Genomic DNA, 25757 nt, shown 5'->3' on the forward strand with positions numbered 1-25757 from the left:
ATGAACCAAAAATACAACTAAATGACAAGAGATCCCAAATTTTCAAGGCAGATATTGCTCAAGTTATAAAAAATATAAAAATAAATTACCACTGCATATATCCCTCTTGCACTTAGAAGTTTTCTTTGTAGTAAACGAAGCGGGTGCCTTCTGACTCATCGGAGGTGAACTTATTACAATTCTGATGCAAGATGGTGGACAGACTCTTAGGACCACAGAAAAACACTCCAATAATAGCACTGTGGGAAGAAATAGACACTCAAATTATTAATACAAATATACATGCTTGAGGGAAACAAGATTTTCAAATACTTTCCCCATTATTCTTCATGGGAAATGGCAGTTTGATTTTAACTCAGCAGCACTGTATGGAGGTGTTATTTACAAACATAAATTATTTCAAAAATTTAAACTGAGGCAGATCATATCAAATGCCGTCACATGTTTCTGATACCGACACAATAGTTAATTCAAAATCGTTTAGAATAAACGTAGAATTAATCACACAGAAAAAGAATTACGAAAGGGTTGATAGATGAAGATCATAATTATTTGAAGTTTTTACTTTTCTACTTTTTAAATTTCTGCTATCAAGATGGGAGTGGAGAATAGCATCAAGTTGAGATAGGTTGAAATAAACTATAATTTCTTTATCAGTGCAAGAAGAAAAAGAGTGAAAAATGTAATTATCAATGTAAAAACTTCAACTCATTCTTCCTTGGGCAAATATGTTCTTGCCATCTCTATAAGAATAAGGAGATGAAGATAGAGATAACAAAAATATTTGATACCAAAATGAGAAAAATATTAACATTACTGTCGGAGAGGAATACTACAACAGAAGTGGTATAATGAAGAAGGTAAACAGTGGTCCACACCCACTTTGCCTTCTTTCCATTTGGTCTCATCCCAAACAGCCATAAAGATTAAAGAGGAAGAATGATATAGTAGAGAAAATTATCAAAACTTTCTAACTTTCTTACCCTTGATTCTGTTCAGCGATGTACGAAAAGTTTGAATCCCATTTTGGCCTTCCGTAATGAGTCTTCTGTCTCAATCCAGTCACTGCATCTATTTCTCTATCCTCCTGCATGTAGATGTTCTTAGCCTAGCATAAACAAATAAGAAAATGTGCTTTTTCAAATTGGGAGACTTGCTTTATAAGTAATTCCTTAATTTATAAGTAATTTCTTAAAAAGCTGTGTGCGCTATCAACGCCTAGCTTAGCCGGGTTATGTAGGAGCGCCTTGAGCACCTAACAAGGTGGATATGTGCGCAATATAAATACACTATATATTATTTATGAACAAATTATTAACATCAATTGATACTGCGATATTATTGCCAAATTTTACACATCAAATGTCAAAATCACAACTGCATCATTTTACTTTGTGTGTGCACATCAGCCGCTCATTTATTCGTAAGTTTTAACTGAGTTGGCCATCTTGATCAAGGAGTTCTTTCATGACAAAATGGAGTTGAATTTTAATGCAGCACTTGGATTTCAAGTGGCAATACGGTGAAAAATTTGCACAATCATCTACTCATGAATGGTGCCAATAAACATAAATTATCATACTAATTTATGCTTTAAACGGCTGTAAATCTATTTTCTATTCTGGTTCAATATTGGCGGTGTAATTATTACCATATGTTATATGTTATACACTTTTGTCTAACCAATGATGTATTTATTTTGCTATGCTATATGAAATGGAGTTACTGACTTGGGATTGGGATTCTTGTATCCTTCTCCGTCAGTATTCATTTTATTGATTTGAAATAAATATGGCATATATATTTCATGATTACCTGTGTATAATCCCATCCTCTTGTGAGATAGATTGAGTAAGTAAGAAGATGTTCTTTCCCAATCTGTCTCAGGGTTTCTTCCAACGATGAAAGTAAATCAACAAACCATTCAAAGGCATGGGTATCGCGACAGATCCAGTAGAAATACATCTTCTTAAGATGGAGACTATCATCCCCAGCTTGTAAACGGTAGCTGGGAACAAACCAAACAGAAATGAGGCTTATTTATGTTTTGAGTTTAATAATGTGAGTGCAGACCTGCCAACCTCTGGGAATGAAAAACTGTATTCTGTGATTAAAAAAATGTATTTTTCCCCCCAAAAGTGTATTTCATTATAAAATGCTTGGCGCACTAGCTCATCGCGATGATCAAGCTGCATGCAAGCTAAAATGCGCACTGCTCTTGCAGATGAAAAAAAAACATAGAAACATGTGTATATCTCACCCTGGTTTTTAGAAAATAATTGAAAAAAAACAAGTTACCTGTAATTACATTGATCTAATAACCATATTTGTGTACGTTTTATTAAATAGAGACATATAGAGATGATTTTCTGAATTAATAACGATTTTGTAAAAAAAAAAAAACGTACTGCCGTATTTTGGTTGCAAAAATGTACTACATACGCCTAAAACACTGGTTGGCAGGTCTGTGAGTGGAGTGCCTAATCTACACTTACTCAAAAAAAAACCTTGTTATTTTAATCATGAAGAAGACCAAAAAGATGATGAATGGATTGCATCAAGGAAGATGAAAAGGTGGGGGAATTGGGATTGGTGAATTCCTTCATGTACTTTGAGAAGGATGAAGGAAACACCATAAATAATAATAACAATAATAATAGCGGTATTTATAAAGCGCCTTTTGCCTGAGGATACAAAGCGCTGCTATTATAACCCCGGCTTTAGCTCGAGCTGCCATCACCGGCGCTCAGTGCATGCAAGGAATTAATCCTGCCGGGTACCCATTCACCTCACCTGGGTCGAGTGCATCACATTGCGGATAAATTTCTTGCTGAAGGAAAACACGCCATGGTTAGGATTCGAACACATGACCCTCTGTTTGAAAGGCGAGAGTCAGAACCACTAGACCACGACGCACCCGCATAAGGGGATGAATGGGATGGTGATGAGGAGGAGAGGGAGAGAAAGGGGAAGAGGAGTGAATGAGGGAAGAGAGGGAAGGTGGAAAGGGAGGGGTAGGAGGGGATAGGAGGATGAGGAGAGGAGGAGGATGGAGGGAAGGGAAGGGAAGGAGAAGGAAGAGGAGGGAAGGACGATAATGTTATTTGGATGATGAGGACAAGGAAGAGGATGAAGATAATAATGATGATTATGATCATAATGAGTCACTTAGACTAGTGACCTCCAACATTTATTTGAATAAAATTCTCTAGAATACTCTCTAGCTATTATGCATTATTTACACATTTAGCTTGCATAAATTCCCAGGTCTAGATCTACATGCACGAAAATGATTCACCCTAATATTAAAGACCCTCTCTCAAAATCATTGCTTACTACGACTATTTATTTGAATGGGATTACTTCTACAATGAACTAGAAATGTTGTTTACTTTACAATGATTATGGCATCACTTACCATATTGATTTGAGTGTAGAGGCATAAGGAGTGACGCCAATGCCAGCGCTGACACACATCACAACATCATAGTCAAATATATCAGTACATGAAGTACCAAATGGTCCATCAACTTGAACTCTGTAGAAAACACAGAAACAAAAATACTTTCTTAAATGTAAGGCAGATTTCTGGTATTGTGAATTGTTTGTATCCTCTCCTACAATTATCTAAGCCAAATGAAGCAAATCTCCAACTAGATCATGAATAAATATACATTTGAATTCCAAACAGTAGATTGTTCCATCTAGAACAAACATATATTCAATTGCCACAACTATCTAAAGCAAATCCAGTTGGTAAGATATGAATATGATCAGGTTGAAAATGTCTATAATAGGGAGATTTCGCTCAAACGATGCACAGCGGATTCTAGAACATAGAAAATGTAATGTCAAATAATAATAATATGTCCATTTATATAGCGCAGTTACTATGTGCATATACTCAACTGCGCTTTGACTCTTTGTATCATATTACTATCCCGGCTGTAGCTGAGCCGCCATATTAATAGGCGCTAAAGCGTTCAAGGAAAAATCCTACCGGGTACCCATTCATCTCACCTGGGTCGAGAGCAGCACAATGTGGATAAATTTCTTGCTGAAGGAAATTACGCCATGGCTGGGCTTCAAACCCACGACCCTCTGTTTCAAAGTCTGTAGACTAATCCACTGGGCCACAACGCTCCAAATGCCTTTCAAGACAAAGAGCATCCAAGAAGTCTTTGTCAGAATTGGTGTATCAAGACAGCAGTTTCTTCCAGGACCCTGGACAATTAACATATTTGCAATTTTTCGACAGCCCTGACACTTAGAACGAAACTGCTATTCCGGTTCATCAATATCGACAAAGACCTCCCAGCTGTCATTTGAGGGCATTTTCAATACATTTACTGTGTTCTGGAATCCATTGTGCATCCCAGAGTGAAAACTCCCTGATATAAGCCTACACAGACAGCTGGGCATCGGCTTTCATGGGGAGTGGATAATTATTTGCTTTGTGAAAAATCATTGGAAATACCTGTAACAGAATCAGCTTTGGGAAAAGCAAACTCAATGTACTAGCAAGAAATTCTTCAGACAAGCCTGCTTAGCTTTGAGCAATGTTTGCTTATCATAAATCTTGATCTGCTGTGGTTCAACTTAATTGTGTCAATTCCCCATGTTTACAGATGACGATCCCCCTTCAACTGACCTTGGTAACCGGGTGATGGGCAGAGGTTCTGCTTGGTCAGCTCCCATCTTGACCGCTAGTTCATCTGTCCAGTCTCCTACTCTCCTGATATGCAGTGAGAAGTGATCCTCCTCAGGGGCCTGCCAAGATAGAAATAAAAAGTCAAGCATTATGAAAGAATATTAATATGGCTCTAGTTAATCAATTCAGTGCCTTCAGAGATCATGGTACAAGTTGACGTTTTCCTGGCCTTAATGACTCTCTCCTTGGCCTTGGAAAGTTTAAATGCCCTTATAGCTTTTATATTGTCCTTACGTATGCTGTAATTGAATAAGAAAATTGGTCTTGGTCTAACATATTGAAATATAGATATTGAAGGCTTAACCCATTGCCCACTGGAACCGGGGAATCCCGCTACATAGCCTATGAGAATCACAGAATTCAGAAGTCAACAGGTTAATAGCCACTTTCAGAGCTGCCAACCTGAACAAGAACATTTCAGTATTTCTAAAGCAGAAAATCAGTATTTTGGTGAGGAAATCAGTATTTCCAATGAAACACCATTGGACAAGATATAAAACTGAAACATTAGAAATAAGTATTTTGCATGAAACCATCAGTATACTTCTTATTTTTCAGTACTCAATACTAAAAATCTGTACTACTTGGCAGCTCTGCACTTTTAATTACAGAATTTTACACAATATTGATGTACATTATTTTACCATTTCAGGACAATGTACTGACTTTTGGTTTATCAGTCTATGACTTTTCAGAATTTTTCCATCACACTGGGAAATCTGGGGGGAAAATACAGAATGGTTGGGATACACTGCTTATTGATGGCAATGAGATTGGCAAGTATTTTAAGAACTTGTGCTTACCGATGTCAGTGTGAACGGATGCCACTGGACCTTGGAGATTGGAGAGCATTTGAGGAAGATATACTGTCCTGGAAGCATCTTGAATCCCTGTTTCTTCATCCTCAGCTCTATCACCTTAGATTGATGCTGGACAACCTGTGTGATCAGGAAACAATTAAACCCCCCATTTACAATATCATATCTGTAATTATTAATTTCTGTGATGCTTCATCACAACATCACCAGTTTTAAAATGCCAATATTCTTTTAGCTAATCTTGTGTTAGGTGTAAAGGCTTCTTTCTTTTCATCGTGTAGGAAACCTTTTTGATGCATCACAAACAGTGCTCTAGGATTGGTCCTTTCATTTATGGTGTCACAATTAAAGGATTCATAAGATTCAAGAAAAGGCATCCAAATTTTGTGCCACAGCCTATTATGGTAAGTTTCCAGATTATGAATCAGAAAGGATTGATATTGCAACATCAAAATGAGAAGATCATGATCACTATAATACGTATACATGACACAAGTTTTAAAGTTGATCCATTGGAAGGTTCTATAGTTATCACTTAAACGATTCAAAAGGAAAAACAGATGACTCAAAACATAATACCTCATGTACAGTGGGCAGGGTATTACAGAATTACCTTAACGATAGTGACATCTGGCCATGTTCTAACCATTCTGAGGATCCTCTCCAGGAAGTACACACATAGAGGTGCAACACACCACTTCCAGCTCTGTTTTTAAAAAATACGAAATATGCTTATTTATGAGTGTGTTGTGGTGCATTCAAGGGTATTTCAATATGCGAGGTGCTTGCATCGTCACTAACATAACAAATTTAAAATTGTGCATTATTTGTTTTATAAAATGGGTTGGCAGTATAAATTTGTAGTGGAATGGTTGTTTGAGTCACTCCAATTTTCAGGAATTGCAATGATGAAGCGATCACACACCTACTTTCTACCATGACATCACACGGGTATCTCATTTGCAAGCTGAGTAAGCGCATCTACCACACATTCCAATGGATCTTGTTCATCATTTTAATACCACAGAGTATCTTGAATCTTGCCCTCTCCCCCCTCTTCCTCCCCACCTCGTAGTATTGCCACTGTATGACTATACTTGCAGCTCCAGGTGTACCAGCAAACTCGGGTTGGTTACCAGATCATCACTGATCAGATGTTTCTTCATCTACAATGCATGCTACTTAATAATAATGTGACTTATAAAGCGCAAAATCCACTCTGTAGAGTGCTCAAGGCACATAAAAAGCTAAGAATTAAATAAGAGGTTTGAGATAATTTTTAAAAGTCTTGACAGAGGTACATTTTTCATGTCTTCAGGAAGACTATTACACAAAGTGGGGCATGCACAAGCACAGGATCTTTCCCCCAAGTTTTTTAAACTATTTAACAAGGTAGCTAGAAGTGGATGAGCATAAAGACCTACTTGGTCTGTAGTAATGGATAAATGAAAGACTGTATAGTGGTGCTGATCCATGCATGCTATGAAAAGCAAGCAAGAAAATCCCAACGATTATCAGATTTTTGATAGGAAGTCAAAGCAGCAAATTATCACGATGGGAATTCTTCTTCATGTTCTTCACTTTAGTACCTCAGGGTTGCCACCCCACCCCTTAAAGTATTGCCCCTTAGGACTATACTCACAGCTCCAGGTGTACCAGCGAACTCGGGTGGGTTATCAATCACACACTGATCAAAGGTTTCTTCATCTACCATGCATGCTACTGGATCATGCTCATCAATGTTCGTCTGGTACTTAACTACTCCACTATTCAAAAGATAAATAAATTCAAATAAAAATAAATTAATATATAATATGTTTCTTCATCTAATATGCATTCTACCAGCTCATGCTCATTAATTATCATTTGGTACTTTACTACTCCACTAAATAAACAAAAGTAAAACAAACTAAACAAATTACAGGCAAATGAAGATGGTAAAATCATCAAATAAATTAACACAGGATCATGACCAATATGTATCACAATTTAATCATCAAATAAGCAAATGCATGCAGGCCCGACCAACAATGAATTCTTTATGCATTATGTTAAACAACATCTAAGGTTATTCACAAAATATTTTCTATAACTTATTTTTCTGCATGCCTTTCCTATAGAAACTTGGGAATTCCTGAGCATCTTATGATTTTGGAAAAAAGTCACTTTCAATGTTGAGTTCCAAGAGCCAGGTTATGTGGACCTCTCTCACAGCCGGGGGGGGGGGGGGGTGAGGCAGAATCTCCCCCCCCCCCTTGAAACTCAGGCAGCATATTCAGTAATACTTCATTACCTTTATGTATAAGTTTCATGAACTAGGTCCATATACTTTCAAAGTTAGGAGGACATTTCCAAAACTTAACCTTAGGTTAAGATTTCACCATTGATTCCCCCAACATGGTCTAAGTTCATTGAACTTAAATGACATTTGACCTTGGTCATGTGACCTGAAACTCAAGCAGGATGTCCAGTAATACTTCATTACCCTTGTCCAAGGTTAATGAACTAGGTCTATATTCTAAGTTATGTCATTTCAAAAGCTTAACCTTTGGTTAAGATTTGATGTTTACAACGCCACTGCCACCTATAGTCTTGCTCTGCTATGCAGGCGAGAAAAAATGTATAGAAGACTGGAGAAGAGACTTACAGTTTCATGAACAAGTAACCATATTATCATTAAGAAAAAAAATTAGTAGGCAGGCCATAACATTCTCACTGAAAAAAAGACTACTTTGCTAAAAAAATTGCTGTATGTGTCATATAACTACCAATTTAATATGAAAGTAATATCAACAAAGAGCCACGGGGAACATTTCATGACAGCTGTTAGCACCGACAAGTTATTAATATCCTTGAACAGTTAGACACTTATCTAACAATCAGACACTTTTGCTCCTAATTCACTCACAATCCAGAAAAGTTATCAGATTGTCTGACACTCTCTAATTTCTGACACCCCTTCAGAATCCTACAAATTTAGATTCTTTGCTTCAAATTCAAAATGGATAAAGGAAATCACTTACCCCATGCCATGGGCCATCAGCATTGCATAATAGATGACAAACAGATGGTGGGTTAACCAGAAAGTCTCAAAGTAATACCTCCTAAAATGAAACACACAAAAGAAAACAAGAATCAATGGAATATTATGGAGTGCTAAAATAAATCCTGATATTGGTTGTCGGACATTGGAGTAATTAGGATATTCTTTTAGTTGCAAACAAAGTTGTGAAATAGAATTACGAAGTAGGAAAGGTTTATCCAAAAAGCACACAGAGTTTTGACATAATAATAAGCTACATAAACTAAATATAATTAAAGTTTTAAGAAATAATTGACAAAATATCAATATTAATACATTTCTTGTCAGGATAAAAAAAAAATTTTCACGTTTTCCGTACCGGCCTGTTCAATTCCACAATATCACATTAATATTGCCTAAGCATATCAGTTAGCATTTTCCAAACCCTGGTCATATGGAACTTTTATAATCCAAATACCGTAATATTGCAGCAATGTTGTATTATCTATTCAATTCAATTCAATCATGGCTTATTTCGTATTGAAACGACATGTTACACAGCCAGAAGGCTGAAATTAGCATGTTTAAAATAAAATGTTCACAAGTCATGAATAAAAGCGAGCAATTACAATTTAAACATGTAATGTACATAGATAATAAATAATTTTTAAGAGCAAGTGTAAATAAAAATTCATTAAATATAATAAAATAGAATGGAAAAAAAAACTATGTAAATACAATATTAAAAAGTGATGAATATTAGACAATTCAAAATTCAAATATCAATTGGATTGAAATGGAGACTAAAACAATGGCAAAAATTTGATTGGATTTCAAGGGTATGAAAGTAAAAATTTATTTAGAATTTAGTAAATCAATGAAATATGGTATTGCACTTTTTCTAAAATTATCTGTTTTGCATTTTATCTGAGCAAAGTTTGGAACACTTCTTGATGAGATTGAGACATTTTTCCTTTTTGGTAGCCAGTTATTACAGTGAGGGGTTTTTAAAAGAGATTTAGCAAACTCCATACACAATTTTTTTCATCTTCTTTCAAGACATTCTAATCTACATTTTGTTAGTGCATTTTCATAGTCTATATAATCTATCTGAGGAATACATAAAGAGGTCTCATTTTTGTAAAAATGAAAGCTGTGGTCAGGCGCGTACGTAAGGGGGGGGGGTTACAGGGGTTCGACCCGCCCCCATTTTTGTTTTAAAACCTTTTCAAAAAAATTTTTTGCTTGTCAAATTACAAAAGACCAAATTTTTCTAATTTTTTGGTGAAAACCTTTTTCTTTGTTTTTTTGCTTGTCAAATTTTCATTCAACTCGAAACCTTCCCCCTTTTTCAAAAATCCTGCGTACGCTACTGGCTTTGGTACATGTATAAAAGAGAGAAAGAGAAAAATATACCTAATGAACTCCGTAGCTGAGGAGAACATGAGGATATAAGTCACTGAGAGCACTGCTCCAGTCCAACCAGCTAACAAAGCTAGACCTGGCCCTATCACTCCTAGTCCACTCACATCACTCTGTATTCAGAAAAATAAATGTTGTAAATAAGTGTTATCATGCTAAATGTAAAAGGCTAATATCAAAACGATCATACCACAATTCAACAATAGTATTTATATTAATAACAATAAAAATACAAATCAGTTGAAAATAAGTCTTATAAATCTTCCTCCTAAACACATGTTGCTGCACATAGAGCATATCTGCTTCATTTCAAAATACCAATAATTTTAAAAATATCAGCAGTAACATTTCCTATTAAACCCTTGACAAAGACAACACATCTTACTCGTTCTTTCATTCATCCTGCACAAAAATTCCTATGTGATATTATCAATGGACTTTTAACTTTCGTGACTTCAAATGTTCAAACTTTCTACATTCCAAGGCACCCTGCTACAACTGTAAACCACAGATTCGTGCTTCTGTTATCATCACTGCTACTCCATTTTGTATGTTTAACAACAGAGGGATTTCATATTTAATTATTATCACTGAACATTGTTACTGAGATCGAACAACAAGTTACTGAAATCCTTGAATCCCATTGGCCAAGAGCTAATTTGTGACTGAAAATCACTGACTGGATGCTTCATGAAACCCTCCCTGATGGCCTACCGAGCGAATGCTTTTGAAGGGATTGAGACCAAAGGACGGCTGGCTGAGTCTGTTGGCCAACCAGTCGTCGTCACTAGAAACCTTTCTTCCGTTGTAAAGGTTCTGGAAGTTGAAGCAGTGAGCCACCACGTGGAGGACAACAAAGAATCCTATAGCATATGCCAGGAGCTTGTGGAAGGTGATGTTCTTGTCCAGCTGACGGCGTAAGTTGCGTCGGTAGAACTAGAGAAGACAAAAAAAAATCATTATTAATGTCTCTGGTCCATGGATCTGGAGCAGACAATGTCACAACACAGAGCAATAAAAAGCTACTGCATGCATGAATGATATTACAATAATCTTGTTATTCCTATGACATAACGATTGTTGTGTCAATAGAAAGTGCTACTAAGAATGTACAAAATACTTAGCCAAAAAATTCAGTTGAATACTAAAGATGGCTAAGTATTCTAATGTAGCAAAATACTGATTAAATACTTAAAATTATGGTTTAAGTATCAAACTGAATCCCAGCCCAGGGGCCAGTTTCATTAAAGGACTAGCAACTGTTGTGGCTTTGCCATTATGGCAACTACCATAGCAACCTTGATTCTGATTGGCTGCTGAGCCCTGCTACCATGGTACATGTAGTTGCCATAATAGCAAAGTTACAACAGTTGCAAGTCCTTTATGAAATGGGACCCAGATCCCAATTTAATGAAATGCTATTATGATAACAACTCTTTCTGGAATACCAACAAAATGTACCATGGCAACAGTGAAAATTCTGCATCCTGATCGGCTATTCCAATGAAAGCTGACATTCCAGCAAGAGTTGCTATCATAGCAAGTTTTTACAAGAAATGGGGGCCCAGGTGCTTACCTTCTTAGATTCACATGATCCCCTGAAATAGGAGATCATATTCCTGCAGACTGGAAACAAGATAAGCATGCTGTTAAAGTTGAGACATGCAGCACTTGCTCTAGCAACGGGAAGACCATTCTGGAAACAGAAAGTATGCAGAGCAGGTTTAAAACATAGTATGAATGGGGGATGAAATAGATTATGGACAGAGAATGGGGCAACGTGCATTTCGTCTTCAAAAATTTCTACAATCATCACCAGCAAATTTGAAAATAGGCCTGACTGAAGATTGGGTTCAAAACAAAATGTCATTTTAGAAAGAGAAATAATAGATAAGGACCCTCTCTAAAAATGTTTTATCTCCCCGGAGAAGAAAAGAGAGAGAGAGAGGGAGGGAGAAAGGAAGGAGGGGGAAGGAGAGGAAGGAAAATGAGGTAGAGAAGGAAAAGGAGATGGTAAGAAGGAGGAGACGACGAAGAAGACGAAGAAGAAGGAGAAGAAGGAGAAGAAGGAGGAGAAGGAGGAGAAGAAGAAGAAGAAGAAGAAGGAGAAGAAGATGGAGAGGTAAAGAATAGAGTAACAAGAAAAATAAGATGGTACAGGAAGGAGGAATAACAAGAAGAATAAACAAGAAAAAAAAGTAGAATAGGAAGGAGTAGAATAGGAAGGAGGAGAATATCTGTCTTAGGTAATTCTAATCAATTTCTACATCTGAATAGGTATGGTCAATTGAAAAGGAGAGGGCAGAAGAGCAAAGGAAATAGTGAGGGCATGTGTGCAGATGGGAGAGGATGTGTGTGTGTGTCCATTAGGGTGAATGTGTTTGTGATAAAGGGGCCACGGAATGGTTTTCAAAGTGGGGGGGGGCTGACTATGCAAAAATCACAATCCTATGGTCATTTCTACATTTTTTGTACGTGGTTCTGGAAAAAAAGTGGGGGGGGGGGCTGAAGCGCCTCCACACCCCCCCCCCCCTCCCCCCGCTTCCTCGACCCCTGTGATATACATGTAGAGAAAAAGAGAGAGAGAGAGGGGGAGGGGAAGAGGAGGGTAGCGAGGGGCATTTCCTTCTTACCTTCATGAGATATTTGGTATAAACATAATTAGCATTATCCATGTACTTAAAGAATGTCACCAACCAAATGATCAGGTTTACAATTGCCCATGTTGCCTGTAAAATAAAAAGTATAAGTAACAAAAGAGTCAATTATTCAAGGCATTTATCAGATTTGCATCAAAATAAAAAAAACATTAAGAGCCAAGTGGAAAGTATAGTCATAAATATTTCATCCACAAGTACTCTAAACATGCTAAAAAAAGATGTGCATACTTCATACCAAGGGCGGAAATCTCTCCCAAAAGGAAGGAGGGCGAGGGGCTGGAAAATTTGAAAAGTAAAAAAAAAGGGGTTATCATCCCCAAATTTAAGGTCATTTCGACAAATAAATTTGAAAAGCAAAAAAAAAGGTTATCATCCCAAAATAGATGTTTTTATTTCAAATGATGTATTTCTTACCATCACAAAAGACCAAAAATAGTAGGGGGGACAATTGATATTGTGTCCCCCTGGACACGTCTCCCCTGTCCCCCCCTGGGATTTCCGCCCATGATTTATACGTACTTCTAGCCATTCAAATTCAGATATCATTTCATAAAGGATTAATTGCATGAAACATGTCCTAATTTTCAACAGGCTCTATTGGCGAATCGTAAATCTTGTTGACTGATACTTGGTTAGTTATGCGACACGGTGTATCTGTTCTGTCACACAAAAGTTTTGGTCTATTCATACTGCCGAAGCAACCTCAGACAAAAATATTTCCACTATACTTTCTCAAACCCAGTAGAATATATTTGTATAGTCACGTATGGAATTACCGAACACTATCGTGATTCCAGACACGCATATTACTGCGTACGAAAACAATTTTGTACCGTAAGACATCCGAAGTTCAATTTCACAGAGCATTACATAGAACAAGATTGCAAAAACAAGGCGAAAAATCCAACTTTAACTTTATCTCCAAAAGGACAAAAAATGCTTAAAATGTCATATAATAGTTTTGCATTAACAATTGTTATTTCTGACGGAAATATGGGCCTGATTTGCCGAATTGCAATCCTGTCCGCTCCTTTGATCGAATATTGTGTGGTGCATTGTGGGTGATCGTCGACGGCTAGTTCTCAAGGTACCGTGCGCGAGGTTTACCATGATTAGAGCCGTCGACAATCAACAGCGCATCGATAGAATTTCATGAGCGTCACAATACAATTAAGCATAATATTGGAAAGTGCCATGGAACATGCAGTTAAAAAAAGAAAAAAAATGGTTAGCAAACACAAATTTATAACCAACATCTGCTCAGATTTGACATGAAAAAAAGCAAGCAAATACTTAGAATTTACTCATGATATAATATATAAAGAGAAAAAAAATAACACAAATTCTTTCTTAGTCTTACACCATTATCAAGAATATCTTTACATGTCGCACACAAAAATAATTGTTTTTCGTGGAGGGATAGGTGGCAAGTGCGATGCAAAGAAAACTGTTGGTGAATATAAAATAATTTTATCATATTCAAGACTTTGGGACACTCTTCCTCTAAGTGTAAGAGATAATGCTGTCTCAACTTCCCTCTCTTCATTTCTTTCTTCTTTAAAGGGAGCACTCTTGTCCAACTCTTAAATACCTCCATTTTCTTTCCATTTCATTTGCTTTCTTTTCACAACCTCATTATTTGTGCTATTATTCCAACAATGACATTTCTTTAAGACTTATATTTGTCTGCTGCAATATACAGTGCACATATCTCTTCCCGCTCTTTCCTCCTCTATTTATTTGGACCTTACCTCCAGAACATTTATACTAAATTAATTATTGCCATTACACTTTTCCTGTTATTTTATATGCTTGCCATATTACCTAAATAATTACATGTACTTTGTATTTTTTCATTTTATGATGTGCATCCAACAATTGTCTTTCTTCGAATATTGTAATTTGACTTAATTATCGGTCAGTAAGGATTTAGTATATAATTTAACTTTTTTTTTTCATTTAATATTTCAGAATAATGCTCAAAGTAGTACAGGCTGTATGATCTGTTGTATCCATTTGGTACAGTTGATTTTTTTTATTCCTCTTTAGCAATCGATGAACAGGCACTCAACACAAGCCTACAGCATCGAGGACTTAAAGTAAAGTAAGTAAAGTAAAACTGTTGGGGGGACATAAAATCTAAGAATCTCAATATCATTACTATTAGTACGCAGTTCTTAACTTCTCTTTTCTTCATCAAGGAGGCGAGTTTCCTGTAAGTTTCCTGTAATTTTACTATTTGTTGTCTCTATGACTGTATGTGTTAGGTGCTGGAGCCTGGCGAGTACACATGTTGTTAATAGGAATGTGGAGGCATGCTCTTTCTGTTGTTTAGGGCATTCCTCCTTATTTCATTGTTGCTCTTCAGGCTCTAGTACCTCACACAAATCTACAGAGCTACCAAGTCTCACGCATTATGCGTGAGACTCAAGCATTTTGGACTCTTGTTCATCCCCTCAAATCTCTGTCTCACGCAACTATCACAGCCTATCCCCGTACACAATGTCTATGATCTCACTCAGATTCACAGAAAATCTCACGCATAGCTGGTCTTTGAACTTGGCATCTCTGAATCTAAGTTATTTTTGTTATATGTTAAGCATTGCACACATTCTTTAATCAGTCCGGCATGGGTATTTAAATTCTTCCCAATACCCCTCTTTATTTCTTTTATCTTGCCTGGCGTTACATACTTTTTTTCAATAAGGCCAAGTAAAATAAGAAAGTAGTTGATCGTCCTCGCGCGCATCACTTTTGGCCGCCGCATGAAAATTTTTGCTATTTACTATTTTCTAAAAAAAAAAAAAAATTGTGTTGTTTCTCGTCCGCGCCATCTTCCCTTTTTGATTGCAGCATCAATTTTGACGATCATTTGAATAAAAAATAGCAAAAAAATAGTAAATAGTAAGGACCTCCCTCATCACTGATGTAAAAAATCAGGCCGAGAAAATGCCTCCTTGTTCTTAAAAAAAATAGTAAGATAGCAAATAGCAAGGACCTCCCTCATCACTGCTCTCAAAAAACCCGGACGATCAACTACTATCTTTTTTTACCTGGCCTAATGCTTTTTGTCAATGTTTTTTATTTGAATTTTAATAATGTGCAATTTTATATATTGAATGTGCAATATTCTCTCAACGGTTTTTCCATGAGGGCTCGCATGCCTCTGGGCAATAGTACTGAATTTTACTTTTGCGAGCCCTGGCCCATGGAAAAAACATTTTCTTACTCTTTTCTTCTCCTCTTTCATTTCTACTTTATCCATATTTAATTATTCGATTTCAAATTGTATTTATGTAATTACATTGTACAATTTTTGTATGTTTTTATGGCCAAAATAGATAATAATAATAATATTCATTAAAAAATATTTGGAAAAGCAATAGGCCCTATGGCTATGCACATTTTTCTTGATTGTATTTGTAATCCTCAACATTTGTCATTTTTAAAGCACTGAATTAAAACTAAAGGTGTCCAGCAATAGCATACACTGCCATATAATAGCTACTCACCGGGAAGAGCCACGGTGAGTGGCAAAAAAGGTACCCGCAAAATTATTACTTCTGTCGTGTAACTGTAATTTTAAGTTAGATTCTAAATGAAGCAAGATGCAAACAGGAACTTCTATGTAAAGTAGCAAACGTAGAATGCAATACATGGGGACAACAATAAAAAAATTGCTTACCAACACCGCCCATCTAACAAAGTCATTCACGAGTCTTCCACCGAAATTCCGCATTCTTAATTATTAGGAGTGCTACTTTTGCGACAATCTTCCAAATCAAAGAAAACAAAAATACTAAATCATCTCTGGATTCTGGGAAAACAAGACCAAACTTTTATTATACTTAGTTCCAGTTCGCGACTGTACTTTACAGCTTTCCGGTACCGGTATTATCAGCGACTGGGATGATCCGATCCGGATCTAGTTCTCGATCCGTGACGCGCCTGCCTCCCTCCCCAAATCGAACCCCAATCTAAACATGCTAATTAAACGTCAGTGTATCATGAAAAAAATATATAGTCAAGGCTTCAATTTGGGTGGGAAAATTACAAAATAGGCTTATATATAGGCGGATAAGCAGCCATGTCCCCCTCCCCCCCCCCCAAAAAAAAAAAAAGTTATGTGAAGAAAAATAATAAAATTTAACAAGGAAGAATTATTCATGATTTTTCTTTTTAAAAATTGGCCCTAAGAGTTGGGGTTTATATTCTTGACAAACCGATCCTATTCACGTATAGGGGTATTGGGCGTTGTGGCGTGCGCCTGTAATCCAAGCTGTGGGGAAGTTACAAATTGATGCACAGGTTCGAGCCCTCCTGGTCACGTCTTTCGGATGGTGACGTTAAAGGTCGGTCCAGACGTAAATAATGATATCTGATTGATACACGTCTGAAAAAACTCAAATAGACGCACACTTATTCATGATTGTTACAAAAAGGTAGTGTCTAAAATGCCAATGTTCAACTGGCTCGCACTTTTTGCGATATGAGGCCCGGGGAGCCACTTTTTTGTAGAGGGCAAGATAACATGATAGTGATATTATTGGATGGTGATGTCATATATGTTTTCTTTGTTGATTTATAGGGGTATTATTGTTTTACATGGCCCATACCTCGATGTCTCATATTTTATTAGTCCTTTCTCATTCCTCCTCCGCCTCCTCGTAAGGACAGTTCAGTGTTAATGAACCAGTCTGGTCTGTATGAATATCAGAAATATACACAAAGATGCTGGAGCTTTCTGCTGGGGAGCGTTTCATAAACATAATATATATGTTTCATAAACATTTTTGTCCGACAAGTTAATCAGATATTTTGATTGGCTATGAACGGCGAATAAAACCGGACTTGTCGGACGTCTAAGGTCAAGTCCGGACCAGAAAAATGTTGTTTTTAATAAATAGAGAAAATCAAACTAGCATAACGCTGAAAATTTTTATCGAAATCAGATGTAAAATAAGAAAGTTATGATATTTCAAAGTTTCGCTTACTTTTCACAAAACAATGATATGCAAACCTCAGTGACATGTAAATGAGACAGACGATGATGCCCCTCACTCACTATTTCTTTTATTTTTTATTGTTTGAATACAATATTTCTTTTTTTTATACAGATTTGACAATAAGGACCAACTTGACTGAACCATATTTAAACAATGCACGTGTACAGGGAAAAATTAATCGTTATTTCACTTGGCATTGAGGAGAAAATTAGAATATTTTTCATATTTTATATAATAAAATACAAAAGCAATAGTGAAGGGATGACATCATCAGTCTCCTCATTTGCATATCTGTTTCGTGAAATTAAGCGAAACTTTAAAATGTCATAAATTTCTTATTTTACATCTGATTTTGATGAAATTTTCAGCAGTAGTTTGATTTTTCTCTATTTATTCAAGTCAGCATTTTCCTGGGGTGGACTTGACCTTTAAGTTCTTTCATGAAACGCTCCCCTGAATTTTAACTGAGGTGCTCGCACTCCGTCACGGCATATTTTTGGCGTAATACTTTGAAAAGAATCAATCATAAAAATTAATAGGCGAAATACGTTTTTCATTACGAGGAAGTTACAAAATTCAAAGTTCATCTGCCTGCTTATTTTACAAGAAAATTACTAAATACTGTATTTCCTCATTTTCTGTACACCATTTTTAAGTTCGATATTATATGCAGGTACACTTTAGTCAATTCTAAAAACAATGAGAGGTTTAATTAGTATTTGTTCCTAAAACATTGGCTCTTCAAAAATTATTCAATATTGTAATGTAATGACAGATTTTATGACCGATGAATTACGAGTATACGATGATCAAAAGCCAATTTCATCTCACACTTAACATGCTTGAAATGATTTATGACTCGTTTGGCTCTTTATCAATTTCCTCAAGCGATATGTTTTTTTTATTCTTTTCTATTTTGTTTAACACACTTACCATGTTATCTTGTGGACGTATAGAGGCCCTATTTTATATTCTGATGTCACACATGCCACATTCATGTAGGTAAGAAGTACTCCAGGCTAAAACTAATACTATTTTAACAGACAAACGAACCACTGACATTTCATCAAAATCGGACAGGGAATTACGAAGTTATCACATTTTAAAACTTTGCACAATAGGGATAAAGTATGCATGTCTTCATTGATATGTAAAGAGCAAGCTGATGATGTTGTATCCCAACTTATGATTTTTTTTTGGGGGGGGAGTATTTCATTTTATTATATGAAATTATATTTATTCAAATTTTGGTCATCAAGAAATAATGATTAACAACCGAGTTGATTTGAAAGATATTGATTGATACAAGTTATTTTGTTACAAGGGAGGTATATCATGAACACGTGACTTTTTTTGTATGAAAATATGAATAAATGGAACATATAAGAATATTTATTACGGCGTGCATATAACCTTTTCTCACGAAATATTACTGATTGCTGGATGGTCCTGGCTGAAAATATATCTAAATAGATAAAGTAAAATTCACAAAGCAAAATGCTGAAAATTTCATCAAAATCGACTAAGAATTAACGAAGTTATTGAATTTTAAAGTTTTTAATTGATCAAGTTTGTGAAAACAGTTATATGCACATCGTCACGAATATTCATTAGATGGGCTAATGATGTCATATCCCCACTTTCCTTTTTCTTAACATGAAATAATAAATGTATCATTTTTTTCATACATGTGTAAATGATGTGTTTCCATTATGATGAAATAAGTTGCGGCAATAAATAACTAATGCAATTAATCAGTTGTCAATTCAATTGTTGTTCTTGGTAGTATTTTTTTTAATAAACCTAATAAAATACAAAAGAACAAGTGGGGATGTAACATCATCAGCCCATCTACTGAATATTCATAAGGACATACCTAGAAATGTTTCACCGGTATAATGCAAATCTTTAAAATTCAATAACTTCGTTATTTGTTATCGGATTTTGATCAAATTTTCAGCATTTTGCTTTGTGAATTTTACTCTATTTATTGAGATATAAATATCTCCACCCTGGACCATCCCTTTAAGAATTTATTTATGTTATCAGATTTTGATGAACCTTCAACATCTCGCTTGGTGATGTTTTTATTATATTTCTTTTATATATAGATATGAAATCATTTCAGCCCGGAGTAATGAACAGCAGTTGGAATAAAAATACTAATGATAATAATAATAATAATAATTGGATTTATATAGCGCTTTTTCCAGAGGATACAAAGCGCTGTTAATTGCATAAGACAAGTTAAGGTTTATGGTTATATAAGTGTGTTTTGAGATGTTTTTTGAAGAGGTTAAGAGAAGAGAGGTTTCGAAGAGATGGAGGGAGTTTGTTCCAAACTGAAAGCAGTCAAGAGCGTATAGCTGAGGGGTAGAGGACTAGTGTCCCCCCTTTCCATGTAAATATCGTAAAATAAATAGAGAAAGGGGAAAGAGGGGAACGGAAAGTGGAAAGCAAAATAGAAAAAGGACTAGAAAAAATGGAAGAAAAGAAGACCGTATGTACGAAAAGGAGTATACGTACAATATAATGGTACCACTGGCGTAATAAACCAAAAACTTCGAGGGGCAGATGTGGCGTGAAATTTATTAAACGTTGTGAGAGAACGAAGCAGGCAAGAAATTGACAGTCCAGTCATAAGAAAAGTCCAATTTAGTGATAGCTCTTGACTTAATATTCAGAAAATTATATCATATTTTAACCTTCTCTCTTTCTTCTCTCTTTTTTCTTGGTCGTGATGTTTATGTGGGGGGCAACCGCCCTAAGCACCCCCTCGTATGCCACTGGCGTATATACATTCAAAATAAGACAGCTCATAGAATATTGCAAATAAACACAAAATAAAACATAATGCATCTTTTCCAGGTTTTACTCATCATAATTTATATTCGAGTTTATATAATTAACAAAGTAATTCCAGGTCGGTGATCTTTCAGTCCTTTCTCATTTTTGTTTCTTTAAAAAGTAATGAAAACATGATTATAAAAAAGGACCTCTAATATTCTTAAACGTGACAAGTGTTTCTCTGAATCCCAATAAATTTTCTGGTCTAGGATAACACAAACAAATGTCATCTTGAACAGGGCCGCGGAACGGTTTTCAAAGTGGGGGGAGGGGAGGCTGACCATGCTAAAAATCACAATTATTATGGTCATTTTTACATTTTCGTACACGGTTTTGGAAAAAAGTGGGGGGCTGAAGCCCCCCCCCCCCCCCGATCCGCGGCCCCTGTTGAAATATGTTTCCTTCTTACTAAGATTACACGATACCATTTCTTAAGATAACAACATATCGTATAACAGTCCGAACTTGATCTGTATTACTAAAACTGCACGACATCAATAAAAATAAAGTATTGTAACCTATACTATGGGAGTTAATTTGAATTGTTAAATTCCAAAATGCCATGATTTATTGCATGATCTATGAAGACTTTACATCAATTTGTGCGCGATCAAAATTAATCGAAATGATATATACACTCTTAAAAATGCGTGGTTAAAAAACGACCAAAACGTGGTCGTTTTTGACCACGCACGCGTCGTCAACTATGCACACGTCACGCACGTGGTTGAATTGACCACGCAGCAAGTGGTTGCCCAAAATGACCACGAAGCGTGGTTATAACTTTAACCCCAAACGTGGTTCTGTCCTAACCACGTTGCGTGGTCACATTTTTGTGACCACGCATGACCACGCACGCGTCGTCAACTATGCACACGTCACGCACGTGGTCAAATTGACCACGCCTCGAGTGGTTACCGAAAATGACCACGAAGCGTGGTTATACATTTTTGTGACCACGCATGACCACGCACGCGTCGTCAACTATGCACACGTCACGCACGTGGTCAAATTGACCACGCCTCGAGTGGTAACAGAAAATGACCACGAAGCGTGGTTATACATTTTTGTGACCACGCATGACCACGCACGCGTCGTCAACTATGCACACGTCACGCACGTGGTCAAATTGACCACGCCTCGAGTGGTTACCGAAAATGACCACGTAACGTGGTTATCATTTTAATAACTCCAAACGTGGTTCTGTCCTAACCACGTTGCGTGGCTATTAGATAACCCTTCGGACGTGGTCATTATTCCTAACCACGAAACGTGGTCGTAACGTGGCCATTCCGCAGCCCTGCTTTAGCCACGAAAACATGGTTATTTATGACAATGTGGATAACAAATGACATACATGCACACGAAATCAAGTGAAATTCAACAATTTGCATATATTCTTATAAATAATGGCAAAACAATTAACAAATGGTGTCTTAAGCTTGCATTATTATGGGGCAAGTTGGGATGACATTGAAATAATTGCAATGATTAAGGCAGGAATTAATGATATCTGTTTTACCCAATCGTGCATCCCCCATATCCTTCACAATTCAAATCACATGTACAAGTATAGAAACAAATTATGTCGATCCAATATTCCCATTATGAAATAGAACAAAGCTTCAATGCATAAATCAATTAATATTAATACATTTTCAGCAAATTGATAAACTATATCAAATCGAATGAAACGACTACATACAAAAAACAAGAGCCCAGAGTGGCTAGGACCTACCCCGAGATTCTCACAATACATTATAAAAACATTATTCCAACATATATATAGAATATTTGTAAAAACATTTTATTAACATTTGATTTATGTATTAACCAAAACAACGTTAAATGGGTAGTTCAACTTTGGTAGAGAAGGCTCTGGACAACTCACATCTTTAGCGAGGCAACAAAAAACTGAGTTGCAAATTTCAAGGAAAATTCAATTTTAATGACAGAACAAAATTTATTTTGTCAGAACAGTTCATAAATAGCTGAAATATTGATAAATGTATCCCCAATCGTAATAAATCTGGGCCCTAAGATTTATTAGGCTTTAAAAAAAATAAGAACAAATGCTTTAACTATTTGAACATTTTCTAAGAGGTTTTAAAAGTTGTTGATTACTATTATTTAATCATAATTGAAGAAAAAATCAAATGTATAATTTTGTATCAAAACAAAGTTTAAAAAATCTTTTTGGATAGCGCTCTCTTGTATTTTAATGGTTCTTTTAAATGATAACATGCTGGTCACATAATCTTATGTAATTTTCTATACTTTTGCAGCATAATACTAAGTTTGTAATGTTATTTTGCAGGTTTTGATTACTAAAACTTGGCCACACAACAGCTGTACTACCCCTTGAAATAAATCAATGTCATATAGATTCCATCTTTACTTCCAATTTTATGTTGTACCTTCTATGCGATTGCCTAGCCCTAGCCCTATTGTAATTTCCTAACATACAATATTTTCATTGCAATTCATTTCCAAACATAAATGCGAAGAATTTATAATTATTTATTTCTTTGACAAAACAATTGAGTACAAAGAAACCTCGCATATGTCGAAGTCCTCGGGACTGAGAAAAATGCATCAACACAGCCGAAACTCAACTCCTTACTTCGGCAAATCCAATTTTATTTAACATGTATATACATGTGTAAAAATCGGGACTTTTCTTTTGCGAGGTTTTCGACTTTACCGACTTCGACACATCCGAGGTTTACTGTGTCTAATATAACAGACTTCTATAAATATTAAAAAGTGAACATTACAATATATAATATAACCAGCAATGACCTGTCAGCTGTAAGAGCTAATTCTCAATCCAGAAATAGAATGTAAACATGTTCAACATAGCATACATTATACACAAATTGTAAACAACAATTGTATCTCATCATAGTCATAGCAATTTGAAATACAACTGAGTCCTTTTGTGATCCACAACTGAGTCCAACTCACCAGGTCCAAAAATTCACAGCTTAGTCCTAGATCTCTAGTCCTAATCCTCGACATCACCATCAGTCTAACCAGCATGACCAGGTCCAGGGCTTGGGCGTCACGAAATGGATATCAATCTGTCTCAGCAGCTCAACATATTCCAAAACCAGCACAGGAAATGATGAAAACTCCACTCATCTAGGTCTAGACCAGGTCCAAGACAAATGGTCCAGAAATGTAGTCTACAGTTTCCATCAATATAGATCCACAAACAAGTTTAGACTGGTCCAAATAACAATTGCTCGAAAAGAAAACAATAAGAGCACAGCAAAGCGTCCAAATATCAATAATATTGAACCAGTTTGCACTCACTACACTAGAACATGTTCAGCTCTCGTCTTTAGCTCCAAAGCGATAGATCTCCCCAAGATTCCAGTAAGTTCATCTAACTGCAAAATTCGTCCAAACGCACGTTATCGATAAAACATGCCATCAGCCAATAATCAGGTCTAACGTTACGCGTCGGCTCCCCCATAAGGACAAGCTAACGAGCGTTCATCCTCAGTGCAGTCCGTACAAATAGGCCTAGTACAAGTGCTCACGAATCACGGTCCTCAATCATCCGACGTCGAAACAGCGGAAGATCCGGCAACTCAGTCCAGACTACAGTCTACACTAGTCCAGGTTTCACTTCAGAAAACCACAGTTCACTCCTACTTCCATCACAAGCCTAAACAAAACTGTGAGAGTTCCCTTCCGAGTCCGATCGTGTGACCTCAAATCGATCAGCGATCCAATGCCCGTATAGGCCTAGCCTACAGCCTTAACCTTGCTAGCCCGATCCGATCCCACGTCCGGTCCAGCTTCACAATACACATACCGGTACGCATTCCAGTCCAGCAGACGGTCCATTCCTCCAACGCTTCCGGTAACCCCGTCAAGTTAATGTCCAGTATTTCACATTTCTGACATGAGTTCAGTTCTGCTCTCTGCCACCATGTAATATTACGTTGGTGGAACACTGTATATCACTGAGATGGACAAATGAATGATTGAACTCTCAATTATCAAGTTTATTTAACAACGACTCGGAGCACGTAGTTCTTACATCGTGGTTTCACGTCGCGTAGCTAGCCAAGCAACCCGTAGCATGCAACCACTTAGCAACCACGCGCACGTGCATAAACATATAGTCTAGGAGCCAGGGGGCTTTATTCAGAATTTTTGGTGGGGAAGGTTTGACAAGCTTATCCGGGGTAAAATTGTGCGCTGATTCCAAAAATGTCACTCTTATTGACCGTACTCACGCCATTTTGGTTATTTTGGCCAAATTTTGACCAAAAATGACCATTTTGACCACTCTTTGGAAAATGGTCCTTAACAGACTGCTTTTGTAGCCACATGCAATTAAAAGGGTCTATCTTAAGTAAAAATGCACACAGATTTCAGATAAAGTGCTTTCATTTGCCAAATCACAATAGCAGTGGTCATTTTGGCCATAATTTGGCCAAAAATGACAATTTTCATGATTTTTTGGCCGAAATGTGTTACAAATATTGATCAGAGCTACGACTGGATGTTTTTAGAAATCCACATTTATTTTCAAAATGTGCGCTGGATCATAACCATCAACCTCATGTAATTTATTCCATCAGTTTTGACCTATGAGGGTCATTTTGGGTACTTTAGACATAACTGACCATTCGCGCAGTTTGCATTATTAACTGTTCAAATAGGCAGGAAATTGAGGTCTTCAGCATGTTTTATCTTCTTCCCTTATAAAATGAGAATGCATTTAAATGTCCTTCATGTGTAAAATTTTATGCTGATTCCAAATATATCAGTCATAATAACCCTATTTGATAGCTTGTGGTAATTTTGACCACTTATGGCCCTCAAAATGGCCAATGACATCAGTTCATTTTACCCCCAAATACTTCGAATGTTACCAGAACCATAACAAGGTGTGCTGCGACACCTAACATTGGTGTGTTAATCCTTTAAATTGAACATCTCACAAAGTATTTTGACTTTATGTAATTTATTACATCAGTTTTGACCTATGAGGGTCATTTGGGGTACTTTATACATAACTGACCCTTCACGAAGTTTTGCATAATAAAGTGCACATTTACATGTCGGCAGGAATTTGAGGTCTCGTAGCGTGTTTTATCTTCTTCCCAATATAAAATGCAAATGCATTCAAAAATCCATCTTGTGTAGAATTTTATGCAGATTCCAAATATATCAGCCTTAATGACCCTATTCAATAGCTTATGGTTATTTTGGCCACTTATGGCCCTTAAAATGACCAATGACATCAGA

At 36.4% G+C, this 25757-nt stretch overlaps 1 protein-coding gene across 1 annotated transcript; it reads right to left on the bottom strand.

Annotated features, from left to right (window-relative positions):
- Nucleotides 1–16493, bottom strand: LOC121413975 (NADPH oxidase 1-like). The gene is made up of 14 exons (XM_041607003.1): nucleotides 16319–16493; nucleotides 12607–12702; nucleotides 11550–11669; nucleotides 10688–10909; nucleotides 9968–10086; nucleotides 8553–8633; nucleotides 7172–7295; nucleotides 6143–6235; nucleotides 5515–5649; nucleotides 4652–4770; nucleotides 3419–3538; nucleotides 1816–2008; nucleotides 984–1108; nucleotides 1–239 (listed from the first exon to the last, which is right to left on the bottom strand). Exons 1-14 carry the CDS (start codon nucleotides 16370–16372, stop codon nucleotides 113–115), a joined length of 1728 nt encoding a protein of 575 aa, XP_041462937.1. The 5' UTR covers nucleotides 16373–16493; the 3' UTR covers nucleotides 1–112.
- Nucleotides 16494–25757: the final 9264 nt, after the last annotated feature.

Source organism: Lytechinus variegatus, chromosome 4, assembly GCF_018143015.1.
Source record: "Lytechinus variegatus isolate NC3 chromosome 4, Lvar_3.0, whole genome shotgun sequence".
In the NCBI taxonomy this organism is placed as follows: domain Eukaryota; kingdom Metazoa; phylum Echinodermata; class Echinoidea; order Temnopleuroida; family Toxopneustidae; genus Lytechinus; species Lytechinus variegatus.

Coding starts and splice junctions, on each gene's coding strand:
- LOC121413975 (XM_041607003.1), bottom strand. CDS start 16,372: ATGCGGAATTTCGGTGGAAGACTCGTGAATGACTTTGTTAGATGGGCG. Junction 12,703..16,318: donor TTGTTAGATGGGCGGTGTTG/GTAAGCAATTTT, acceptor TTTATTTTACAG/GCAACATGGGCAATTGTAAA. Junction 2,009..3,418: donor TCTACACTCAAATCAATATG/GTAAGTGATGCC, acceptor GTTTGTTCCCAG/CTACCGTTTACAAGCTGGGG.